The sequence below is a fragment of the Blennius ocellaris genome, assembly GCF_963422515.1.
Source record: "Blennius ocellaris genome assembly, chromosome: 12".
NCBI classification, from domain to species: Eukaryota; Metazoa; Chordata; class Actinopteri; order Blenniiformes; family Blenniidae; genus Blennius; species Blennius ocellaris.
In genome coordinates this window covers 20,993,121-21,006,620 of record NC_137661.1, presented here as the reverse complement: position 1 = coordinate 21,006,620, position 13,500 = coordinate 20,993,121, and the positions used below count along the sequence as shown (strand labels likewise).

At 39.3% G+C, this 13,500-nt stretch overlaps 1 protein-coding gene across 1 annotated transcript; it reads right to left on the bottom strand.

Annotated features, from left to right (window-relative positions):
• Positions 1-4,468: 4,468 nt before the first annotated feature.
• LOC308137547 (histamine H3 receptor) lies at positions 4,469-10,405 on the bottom strand (the record flags this gene model as incomplete). Its single annotated transcript, XM_080506299.1, has 4 exons — positions 4,469-5,317; positions 8,669-8,835; positions 9,294-9,566; positions 10,399-10,405. 4 exons carry the CDS (start codon positions 10,403-10,405, stop codon positions 4,469-4,471), a joined length of 1,296 nt encoding a protein of 431 aa, XP_080362425.1.
• Positions 10,406-13,500: the final 3,095 nt, after the last annotated feature.

Sequence of the window (13,500 nt, the reverse complement as noted above, 5' to 3'; positions counted from 1 at the left end):
TCACACCTGCTCACTATTTGGCTATTATTGCTTATATTATCCTTCTGAACCAGAGCCAAGGGTTCACCATGTGGCTGCCAGGCTGTTTTTCAAATGTATTCATTGAAATTTTGGAACAAATTGATCTTGGCATGAGACCTGCAATTTTGCATCCAATCCATCCATCCATCCATCCATCATCCATCATCCATCATCCATCATCCATCATCCATCATCCATCATCCATCATCCATCATCCATCCATCCATCCATTATGTGTTGTCGAGTGTTACAGGGCACTGGAGCCAGTTTCTGTTTACTCTGTTGAGTGCAGGGTACACTCTGGATAGGTTCCCCAGTCCATTGCATTTTGCATCCCTGTGACCTCAATCATGTGTCTACTTGCAGACCTCGTAGGGGAGCTGATATCCACTTTATTAGAGAGCATTTGAAATGTGTTTATGACACTTTGGAGACACTGAAGTTCATATGCAAATCTTACAAGAGGGAAAACCGAAAAAACACATATTATATGCAGTGCCAAGAGACATTAATAATTGAAACAACTATCTCATGCAAATTATGATCAATTACAAAACTCTGTTTTTTACATTTTTGATTGGACATAGTAATGAGTGTAAAAATGAAAAAGAGCGCAATCGAAAATGTTTAATTGAGTCTGTGATGAATTGACATTTAGACTTTTTCTCAGAAACTGAATGAAAGAATTGCCAAAATGACATATTGAACTCAGTCACATTAACTCGTTTTGACAAATACGAGATCCTATTTGGGAATATTAAAGTGTGATTTGATTCACAATGCGCACACTCCATTTTCTTTTCCTCAGAAAGTCCTCGGAATAATTGTACTGTCAGCTGGCTACACTGAAACGGCCAAATTAATTCAACTGTAAACACTGAGAATGACTCCAAACAGAGGAAGCAAAGAGTGGGACACGGAGCTTTCAAAACCAGTCAAATAAAATGAAAGCGTGTATTTCTTTTGTATTGATCAATTGGCCAGCATTTGCATGTAGTTTTCCAGCTTCAAAGCACATGTGGTCTTGTTTGCCGAATAATTTGTGTAGCAGAGTTACTCATCTCTCTTGAACAATCATTTGTCCAAAAAATGGCACAGGCCATATTCACTCAGTCCTCATGGATATCATCTGTGTGCGGTGAGATACTTGTTTGGCGAACAATTACCTTACCTCCACCATATTTGAATCCCAATGCAATCCCGGTAAGAACCAGAAAGATGTGTGCGCTGCATCCAATTCCTCTTTTAAGGGCTGTGAATATTGGTTGAGTGCAAACACAAGCAATGCCAATGCTCACACTCAGCAATTTGTTTTCTATTTACAAAACCACCTGCGTCTCCGTACGGGCCACCTAAATGTCACTCTGTTCATACCACTTAAACCTCACTTTCATGAAATACTTCCAAATGTTGTTACATATGTGGAAGTCACCTGTCGTCTTTGATTTTTCTGTTTTCAAGCAGGCTGATGAATTTTGTTGCACGTGGGTTGTTTTGTTTTTTGTCCCCCATATCTAATTTACTATATTTGCCTAGAGAAAAGACTGTTGTTTGCTTGCACTGAGTTTGTGGCACACAGACTAATTTAACTTCTGGTTTAAAATGATCGGAAATAATAATTATTTTAAAGACTGTAATTTTGTGTCTTTGTTCACTTTCAAATAGTTTTACAAGTGTTTTGAGTCACTGTGCATCTAGTTACAGAGAAACTATAAATGTGTCTGCATTTAGGTCCCTTCTTAGGAGGCAGCATGTTCCATTATTCTCTGTTTTACTGTTTACAATTCAACAATTTCCCATAAAATGATCTGATCATAATAACATTCCCCAAATCAACAGAACTAAATCAGTGTTTCTTTTGTCAGAACATTTAAACGGGAAACAGTTAAAGGGAAAGTTTTTGTAAACAGGAAACAGTGAACATGATCAGGGCGTAACTGGGACAAATGTAAACAAGACGTGAAGTAAATAGGAAGTGGGCAACCCGGAAGGGAAGTAAATAGGAAGCAGTTAATAAGGAAGTGAAGTAAATAGAAAGCAGAGAGACATGAGATGCAGGTTAAATCAAAGTTACAAACAAAGTTAGAATGTTTCTGTTTGAATCACCACATGAAGCTTTTCAATTGAGGTTTTTAAATGCAAAAGCAAAGCCTATCTACACTTTCAAAATGGAATGATTGAATTGAAACAGAGGAGAAACCAGATCACAATTCATTAAACTTAAGAGCTCTTGCCACAAAGAGCAACTAAAATATGTTTTTTTTTTTCCATTGTATGTTTGAAGTGAAGAACCCTCTAAAAACAACAACCAGCCACCTAATCCTGTCTGTTTGATACACAAAGGCAGAGATGAAAAATGTGATGGTGACTCCTGTTTCACATTGATAATAATGCTGCTGGGGATTCATGTCAAGAAATAAATGGAGGTTTTGAAAGATACAGATCTTCTTTATCTCTGGTTGCGTTAAAGCATCGCCCTATTAATCTGTGAAATTGCCATATTGACAGTTTACACACCTGGTTGCAGTATTCCTTTACCACTATGTGCAGGATCGTGTATTTATTGACGGTTGACGAGGCAAAGAAGTTGTCAGCAGCATCTAAAATGGCTTTTTTTTTCACCACCATAAATTGGATACAAGACCTCTGGTATGACAATCTCCAAGGGATTCTATGTTCCTTCATGCAAAATCTCCCACATTATCCCCAGAGGGCAGAACATTACAATTATTTCCTAGTTGTCTCAGAGCACTAGGGCAGCTTTCTGGACTTTTTCCTTCCATTCATCTGTGCAGGAAATATGTGTTAAAGGTCAACGTTCTCCAGTTCTGCCACACCTCTCAACTATATGACAATAAATGCTTGAAAGTTGATATAAAATTCTCTACTCTCAGTGTTTTGTATCTGTGTTTTTTTAAATATTCTTTACTTTTTACATACATGTATCAACCACGCTTCACATTTAACACAAGGGGTCTTTCCAACTACACACACTTGAAGTAAGTACATTATAGTATATTGTATTTAACCTCATCCTATCCAATCATCACAGACCTTTGATCAGTCATAAAACTCTTAGACAAGGGTTTTATGAGTAGGCTGATACCAGAATCATTATATGTGTGTTTCTACTCAGCTCCGCACTGACTGGACTCAAGTGCACATCTACTGCTGCTTTGTTGAAAAAGAAAGTACAAGAATGTTTTTTTTTTCTGAAGTAATGTCTATGTGTCCTCACCTTGTGTTTCATTTAATAAGTGGGAAGACTTGAAAAAGATTTAACTTTCAATCACACCCAGGTGGGCTGTACCTATCTTGGCACTAATGTAATCATGGCCGTGCTTAAGCTTCATTAGTAGTCGCCGAACATGAGCGTCGGAGCATTTTCCTCATGAAACCCTCAAAATTTATTCAAGCTGTTTTCCCCCCCATAAGTAAACATATCCTTTCTGCACTACCTGCATACATGATTGTAATGATAATGTACTATTGTCATTATAATGCAATAACGTAAACAAAGCAAGTAGGCAGTCTTCTCTTTATTCTTTCTTTGGCTACTCACACTGACACACATTTATAACTGACATACAAAGCAGTCAAAAAGTAATATTGAGGCGGCATCAACCAGTCAAGTCTTGAAATAAATACTACAGTTCAGGTATATAACCATCCATAGCTTGGCATAGTGTTCTTTTTTTATATGAATGTTAACACTGCTTTAATTTCATATATCTTCTTTTAATTCAAGTGCAGATTCATTCTTGGCTCAAAATCACCTATTTTCTCTGTTCTTATCCCATCTACTGAATGTGAAAAACTATATAAATACTCACTCTGATAAACGCCCACACAGTGGACACCTGTAAACAAATGGTCTTTTTTTTCTTACTCACGGTCCACTCTCATTCAACTTCCATTCAAATCACTATGTAAAGGCTTTTCATGCTAAAAGTCATAATATTTTTGACTAATCCCCTTGCTCTCTGGTTCAAACAGTAAGTCACTACTTCACAGTCTCAAGGATACATATTTATAAATAAATAATTCTGAAAAAACCAACCTGCAGTTCTTCCTGTCCAACTAACGGAGAGAATCTGCAAAGGACAGCAAAACATTTGGAATGAAGGCATGCACCATTTGAAAAATCTGACATTGGCTCACGGGGGCACTCTAATCAAGAGCAATTACATCCACTTTTAACAGTGCTGTAAGTGTCTGCTGCTCTCCCCTGTTATTAAGACGGTAATCATACAAGAATATTTTCGTGATTAGGTTGCTTTGTGATTTTGGTTACACATATGCTCAGACAATCATCTCTTGAAATGCAACCATTTACCCTACATTGAACCACCAGACTTTTGTCTTTTTCTTTTTTTTTTTTTGTTAAAAGTTAAAAACAAAAACAAAAAATCTAGACTTTCATTGTGCTTGAGAAACGATAGCTTATCTAACAAGACTGAGCCTCAATCTGAGGCTGTACAGATTGTCTTTTTGGACACAGTATCTTAGAGAAAGCCCTTCGAAAGCTGCTGTGGCAAAGTGGGTACAAGAATGGGTTGATGGCCGAGTTCAGCCATAAAAGCCAGAACGTAACCTCATACCAGTACTTCGACACACATTTCCCACTGCAGGCAGCGCGGATGATCATAAGTAGAGTGTATGGAGCCCAGCAAATCCCAAAAATGCAGACAATTATGGCCAAAGATTTAGCTATCTTTTTGTCCCGTGAAAGGCGAGACCCTTGTGTCCTTCGGCCGGGCCTCACGCCAGAGGCAGTGTGCTGAAACAGCCTGAGGTTTTTCCTATCTGGAGAAAACCTCTCTTGCTGCATGAATATCTGGCTGGTGTTATGTTCCCCACAGGAAGATGGGTACTGCACGTCATCCTCTATAACCGCAGAGATGGCAGCAGCCTCGCTCGACACCTTGCGAGTCTTCACAAACAACACGGACCACATCCCTCCGTCTTTGTGCTTCGTATTATTTTGTGGTTTTCCGTCGTCCTCGACACAGGCGTTCAGTTTCTTGTTCCTGCAATAGATGTTCAGGTAGATGCTGATGTTGAAGAAGGTCACCGACACGAACGGGGTGAAGAACTCAAAGGTGGAGGCGCTCAGCAGGAAGTACCACGTGAAGTAAAACTCAGCGTAGCACTCGTGGGAGGGAACAATGCTGTGGCCAACAATTGTCTCCCAGAAGATGATGGCAGGGCCATAGAGGAGGAAGGCCAACACCCACACTGCCAACATCTTCAACACAGCCCGGCGGGTGAGGTTCTTCTGGGCTCTGTATTTAACCTGCGTCAAAAGAGAGGCAAAAGGGTGACTCAATGAAAAAACTCTGCTATACGATACAGCTGTTTGTCACATTTTAAACAAGTGCAGCTGCTCACATACAAACAGGCTGACAGATACATTAGCTTCTCCTCTGAGTATTTATTTATTTATTTTATTTTTTTCAAATCAAGTCCTTGTTGTTTCTCTTAGTGGCAGATACATGTAAATAGAACCCACTCATGAAGCTCATATTCCTGGTTGCATCACCGTTGCCAATGAAAGAAGAAGGGAAAGTCGGGCAGGGAGCCACGATCACTGGTGTCTGAAAGAGACATCTGGTTTCTCCCAATCCATTCCTCCCTCACCAGTAGCTGTCACTCATTCTTCTAGCACTCTCCGCATTTTCATTTTCCTCTAAACTCCAATTTATCATGCCTCTTCTTGTCAAATCATTTCTCAGTAGAAAAACGAATAAATGACACTCTCGTGTTGCAACTGTTATGTCTCTGAGCACAATGGAGCAGCTGATATGGCTGTGACTCAAAAAGCTATTGTTTTGACAATGAAATTGAACCACTTCATGATGCTCATAATTGATTTTGGTCCCATGACAAAACAAAAATAACACTCTATTTCCACTGTAAATTAAATGGATACTGTTTCCTACATTTTTGCAAAATGAACAAAATGAAAAGAAAGTATTTTTCATTGTGCCACTGAATTAAAATCATCTGCAGAGTTTTATTACATCATTGCCAAGCTAATAGATACGAGTATTGTATGAATTTAAACAGATTTTGAGTTGTGAATACACCATTTGGCCACTTTAATATATTTAAGCCGGCCACGTAAAATCAAACACTTGAGACATGTTTAAATGAAAGGAACTGTTCATGTGTGGGGAAGTGTTTTAAATTAAAATATCATTGAACATAAATATTTATGTTTCCAGATGATAGTCCTCAAAAAGACAAAATTTCAAAACCGCAGCGGAGGAAGTAATATTCTCAGTGATGCTGGAAAACGTGTTGTTCTGCCTTTTCACATCTATACATATTCAGTTCCATTTGAATGTTACACATTCTTATAAGCACATGTTTTCCTTTATTGTACCAGTAAAGTGCATTTATCCATGAGTGGCAAATTCCAGGTAACCCACCACATCAATCAATGAGTTTATTAAAAAAAATTGGGGACATTAAATCTCTACATGAGTGAAGCCAAAATTTAAACCAGAAAATGAAAAAAAATATCACTTTGGCATTTGACAACACCATGAAAGCACTGAATTTATTGTTCACCCTCACTCACATTTTCAAAGAATCTTTACACCGGATGACAACATCGTTCCCTCTTGTGGCAGACAAGGAGAGGGACCATCAGTGCCAGGAGACTAAAAACTTACTTTCATCCCCACCTTCGCCTATAATCATACACTTTGTGTCATGACTGCAAAACAAGCTCACGGGGTGGCAGACATTACGGTGGATATATAAATGAGCAGAGGAAGGTCCTTCTTTTCTCTGAGGACCAAGAACGAAATTGGTTTGGAACAGCAGATTTCATACTTAATGAAAAATGCAAATGTGCATATTCTTCCCAGGAGAGAAAGGGGAAGAGTGGGAGCAAATGGCACACTCGTATAACATAATAGTTTTCATACATTTTTTTTTTGTGTGCGTGGAAATTATGTCGACCTTGACTGAAAGAGTGATGAGCTCAACGAGCTGGGAGAGGCTCAAAGTCAAGCTTCTGCTGTCATACATTTACTGGAGCCAGTCGAGGTGGTTTAAGCATCATTCCCCAACAGATGTCTATCAGGCCCAGGCAACTCGGAGTAGCTCCCAGACGGCGGCATAGTACATTTAATTGAGATTTTATCTCTGCGTTAGTCTTGGTGCAACTTGGTGTTCGCATACAAGATCTGTAGGAAGATGGGAGGTCCAGAAATGTCTGTACTTTTTTTGCTTTTCATACTATCTTTATGTTTCAGCTGTGCTTCATTTCCTTCCATGTGGATTTTAGACACTGTATGTGCCATTGGTGAATTCTGCTTCACAATGATAGGAAGAGCCGACATCGAAGGATCAAAAAGCGACGTAGACTATGAACGCTTGGCCGCCACAAGCCAGTTATCCCTGTGGTAGAATCAGAATTCACCATGCGTTGGATTGCTCACCCACTAATAGGGAATGTGAGCTGGGATTAGACCGTCGTGAGACAGTTTAGTTTTAACCTACTGTTGCAATAGTAATCCTGCAAACTAGCACTTTAAGGAATAAGCAAGGGTGGGGATGATCAGCAGGACCTATACTTCCACAACTCCCAAGTTGATGTTCATGGCAGATTTATCCAAGGTGTGTTTGGAGACAACAGTAGAGATTATTGCAGTAGAAAATCAACTTCCTTTAAGGATTTGTACAGAAATGGTTCAAGTTCCCAGCAAAAATCACAATGGTTGGTCTATTAGTATAGTCAGCAGTCTTTGACTATAATCATTCATCTTACATCTGTCATATCGTCTCAAGTCTGCTTCGATTTGTGGTTCAGCAAAGACTTACCTACATTTTTATAATCCTTATTTAAAAAAATTAAAAAAAGAACTCCAGGGCTGTGCTGCTGCTGATTTCAAGACTCCTCCAGTTTTGATTTAGTACATTTTGTACAGGCAAGTCATCTTGAATGGACTGTGTGAACATCAGGTCTCATGCGCACAGTATTGACCCAGTGCTCAATAACAGCGCAACACTGTGTGCTCAACCAAGCAACACGACTTTCTTCCTTATTAAATTTAGTTATGTTCAAATTGATTTAGCGGGGAGTGAAAAACCTAAAACTTTAAGCTCCTAAATGAAATAAAGATTCTACATTTCCCAATGACAAATTCTAAGAATGCACACTCTGTTTTGCATTGCTCTCTTCTTTAAGGGAATCTACACATTTGAAATGATGCATAACTAGAAAACATTTCTACACTACAACTAAATTTACACTTTTGACCTTACGACAATGGCACTGGAGCGTTTTTGCTCCATCCAACATTTACAAAAGTAGAACACCGAGTAATTCTGCATGTGCAAATAAGATGAAGTGCGTCCCTTTAAGTGACATTCATTGGTATTAAGCATTGATGCAACTGATGAAAACATGCAGACAAACACTGGCAATCTGTTATAAAGCAAGACTGTGAGTGGAAATGGATTCTCAGTGCATTACAAGCTGCCAGAGGGAGTGACTCCGATCAGATGTGACTATATGTTATTCATATGCTCCTGTCCCCTGCTTCCTCATCCCTCCTCCTCTCGCTCTCATTCTCTGTCCGTCTGTGTGTTTCTGTGTGTGTTAATGAGCACCTCCACGGGCTCTACTTACTGCTCTTGTGACGGACAAGAAGCGGTCGTAACTTATGAGGACGATGTTGAAGACCGAGGCAGTGCACACCAGGTAATCCATTACAAGCCACACTTTGCAGAGACCTTTACCCAGCATCCACCTGCCAGTCAGGTTGTATGGGATGTACACTGGGATGCAGAAAGCACCTGAAGGACACAAACACACACACACACACGCACACACACACACACACACACACACACGCATTCCAATATGTATTCATTGGCATGTCTCCAGACCCCTGCGCAGTCTGAAAGTGAGACCAATTTAACATGACAATAAAATGACAAGCACAAAAAAGTTGTTTCTTCTCGAGGAAAAGGGAAAAATTAACCCAGTGATCCAAGTGAAAATAACACTATAAGATGGCAGTGACCGTAATGTACAACTATTGGGAAATTACGCACGCGCACAATGCACAAACAGAAGAGTAAAGTCACAATGAAACTTGCAGGAGATCCATAATAAGTCTTTAATGGCAATTCAAGTAATACACATATTTGCGTAATGAGTAAAAAACAAAAAACAAACGCAAAAAACGAGACACAATTGTACCAAATCTGAGCGAAGTGACGTGTGGAAAATGAGCACATCATCAACTCACCTACGAGTAAATCGGCTATGGCAAGGTTCAGGAAGAAGAAGTTGCTTTGATTTCTCAGTGTTTTATCCACAATAAACGCCAGGATGACCAGTGCGTTCCCGGCGACCACCACGACGACCAGAGTCACCATGAGGACCGAGAGGATCACCACCAGGTACCCGGGGAAGACGCTCCCAGCCTCCGACACCGCGGGTGTCAAGGTGCCGCTGGAGTTGGACCCCGGCAGGAACGCACCCATTGTTAATTCACAGCCAGAATCATGGCAAACGTTTTCTCGCGAAAAAACGCAAATCCAATCACGCGAGCAAACGGTCCAATCCACTTTAATGAAGTCAAGAGGCACGGAGGATACTTGTTGGTGAATAACGGTGCGTTTGCCAGAACTACCATTTTTGCCAAATGACAAATCTGTGGCATTAGCACACTTTAACCTGAGGTTGTATCCTATTCTTTTAATTTAGGAGGTGAATGATGACTTTCGGGTCCCCTGAGCGCACCCTCCTCTCTGGACGCTCCGGGTCCACAGTGCCTGACGGTGATGGACGATGTGAGTCACCTCCGTGCGCTCACTGGACTCTCTTTAGTCTCTGCTGTGAAGTTGGACGATATTACAGTAGATCACTGCCTCCATCCGTCCCTTCAAAATAAAGCTCCGGTTGGCGTTAACACAAGAGAGTTGCACTCCCTTCCGTGGATACAGTGCGAATATACTGGACATACACACGAGCAGTCTATTCAATTTTACGCTGATGGAGTCAAAGACATCGAAGCAAGGTTCACATTCTTTTTTTTTTTTAGCAGGAACAAAATATTTATTTATTCCCGCTTTTACCTGATTGTTTTAGAGATATTGCGCAGGAAATGCAAATTTCTCCTCCAGTGGAAAAAACAAACATATTTTAATCATCATGGCATCATAGGTGGTTTGCAAAGTGAAGAGCAGATTTACCCTGGATGCCAAAGAGCGTCAGGGGGAGCAGCAGCCACACAAAAAAAACCACACAAAAATAACTGCTGATTAAACTACAGGTGGGGCTCAATTAAAAACATATATTAATTAATTGCTTTGTAAATAATTGCCATTTATTGCAAATCACAGACTGACCAGACATTTCCATTTATGAGCAACTACCATGATGAGGTGCACTTTATATTCCTTATTTCAACCAACAGCTGTTAATGATGATATCTTAAAATGTGAAAAACATCCAAGTCTGGGTATCAACCGATAATAAGTATTTAGCATCAATAGCCTGAAAGTTGGGAGGTGCAGTGAAGTTATAGCTGGAATGGGGCTCTTTCATTCTGTCCCTGCTTAAAAGTAAAATCCTGGGAACATGCTATATTTAAGTCTGTTTTAGTTAGGGACACAATATCAAAGTCCTTCTTTTTAATTGCAGTAACTACAAATCAACACCTCAACAACAAATCCCTTAATATTATGTGACATAATCAAATTTTGTTATTAAGGCTTTATTTGCACTTTCCTGAATTAAGTATAGAAACTGAATTCCACCCATTCATTATTGATGTTAACCTGGACTAGTCGCCAGTGCATCACAGGACAAAGACAGAGAGACGGAAAGCCAGACACAGTCTTATTCACAACTAGGAGCAATTTATAGATCACATCAAACCCATGTTTTTACTCTGTGGTAGGAAACCAAAGGAGGCAGAGAAGAATCGAGTGTATAGAAAGAGAAGATTCAAACTCCACACAAAGGTCCCAAAATCTGGAGTCAGGCTGTAGATATTCTCACACTGTGAGACTAAAGTGATAACCATTTCAGCGCAAATCACATTCAAAGACGGAATACCAAGAACCAATTATAATGTGTTGTGTTTGAGAGAATGCAATGACAGAAAAGGAAAGTATATTAAAGGCAATATGACAATAAACTTATGACGACTAATGCATAACTAATACCTGTTTCATGTCCCCAGAGGCTAATATATTCCCCAAACACCCAAAATTATAATAGGATGATCAAATTGTGCGCTAGGTGTCAGATTGTTCTGTGATCATGGCACACTTTTATTGTAAAGGCAGAATACATTCACGGCTCCCTTCAGTAATTTCTGCACTTTGTGAACGTTGCTTCTCTATCCAGCCAGCGACTGATCAAAGGCTGCAGTCTGCAATCAAAGGCTGGACTAGTTCAGGAAGCGAGAAGCAGATTGACACGAAACTATCTGAGTGGCAGGGCGTCTGCAAGGAGGCCCAAAGATATTTCAAGCAAGTATCAAAGTTCAGCGCTCGGTCAAAGAGCTCCATTCAACTCTTCCTTTTTATCTGAGCCATACTTTTACATCAGCTTTTCAAAAATAAAATCATAAATGAGAGCTTCCTCTAACTTTTCTCAAGGTACTCAATGAAGCATTCACGAAATTACAAAATGTACATTATGGGATAAAAAGAAAAGCATAATGTGTGATAAAATATAGAGTCAGTTCATCACTGTTATGCTGATCTTTCTGGTTCAGCTGGAAACAAGAGCAAGAGTGTTAATCAAAAGTGGCCAATGTTACAAACAAAAAAGAGATACTCTTTAAAACAGAAATAAAAACAGAATTCATTGATAAACACCACATAATAGGATAAGACCGATCAACATGACAAGCTTTGCTGTACATGACTATTGCATATTTCAAAAGAAGCAGTCAGTGTGGTATTAAAGGTAATAATAGAATTAAAGGTAAAGGTACAAAAATAATTCACATTTCAGGGAGACTGACATTCACAGAAGTATGAATGTTGAGAGGTTTAGTAGTTTGTGAAAGGCTACCCAAGAAAATACTGCTTTGGTTTTAAAATAGAATGTATTATAAAATCAAACAACTTGAGGATTTTTAATGGTAAAAATATTTCACGTATATAGACTTTTACCAACTAAAGCACTTTTCACTGTTGATCACATTCACACACTAATGGAGGCGGCAGCCATGCAAGGTACTCATCCGTCTATTAGGAGGGATGTGGGGGAGATGGGGAATTGAACCTGCAACTTTGCGATTGGAAGACAACCACTCTACAACTCTACCACAGCCACTATCAATAAGAAACATGTTTTATAAGCACTGAATCTGAGACTTCACGATCATGACCTACAAGTGCTCTTGTGACACATTGTGGTAAAGAGAAACTCACTGAATGGACTCAACTGTGACAATGCTGTTCAGTGCGATGTCTACTATGTCAGTTAACCCGAGAAACGATGTGCCATGACGCCAGGGGGGTCACTGTATTGAAAATGAAATAACATGAAAGAGAAACACATTACATCCTGTGGTTTAGCAAAAAAAAAATATATAAAATGTATGAAGCCCTTTGTGTGCAGTTTCCACATTCTTCCAGGGCTTGCGTGGGATTATCTCCGGATACTCTGACTTCTGTCGACAATACAATGAAATTGTCGAGATGACATCAAACGGACAGTCGGGGTTACTGTGTGTGTCTCTCTGTGCATGTCTCATCGCCCCAGAGTGAGCTGCAATAGGTTTTCCCCCCTCCCTTAACCTGGGAAAGGTAACAGGGTGGAGAAATAATTTCACATAGGAGGCCAAATAACAAACTGGTTCTGTGAACGTTGGGTTCAAACGTTCTGTCCATTCTTCTGCTCACTATAATTGGATCCCTGATTTACAAGGTATATGATACATTTTTTTGATGAGTTAATGTTCTTGGTCAGTATAAGTCAAATTCTTGTATTACTTTGCATGTTTTGTTGACTAATGTTGCTTAAAATCCATCTTCCAACATGTGAGATGGAAGAATTAAAGACAAGCATGAAAAACAGACAGATGAAAAATAAAGCATCCATCCTCAAAATCAAATTAAAGCATGCTGCCGGTATTTGCATATAAAATCTACACTAATTTACATTTGAATCACAATTCATGCTTGGACCGAGCAGTACAGAGCTGTGGCTTGTTATACAGGATAAACAGATGTAGGAGGGATGTGACAGTATGAAGACAGGAGGCTGACAGAAAGCAGAACTTTGTAAAATAAAATAAAATACAAATCGAGACCAAAATTGAAAGAGGAAAAAGTCTCATTAAAGACTTAAAAATTAATCTGACTTTGGTGATCAGATGCAATTGTGAAAGACTTTTAAGAAATTCAAACTGATGTATATATGGAGATGGTCAGATTCATTTAAAATTAAATATTTATATTATTTTACAATCTATTGGTCTATTTATG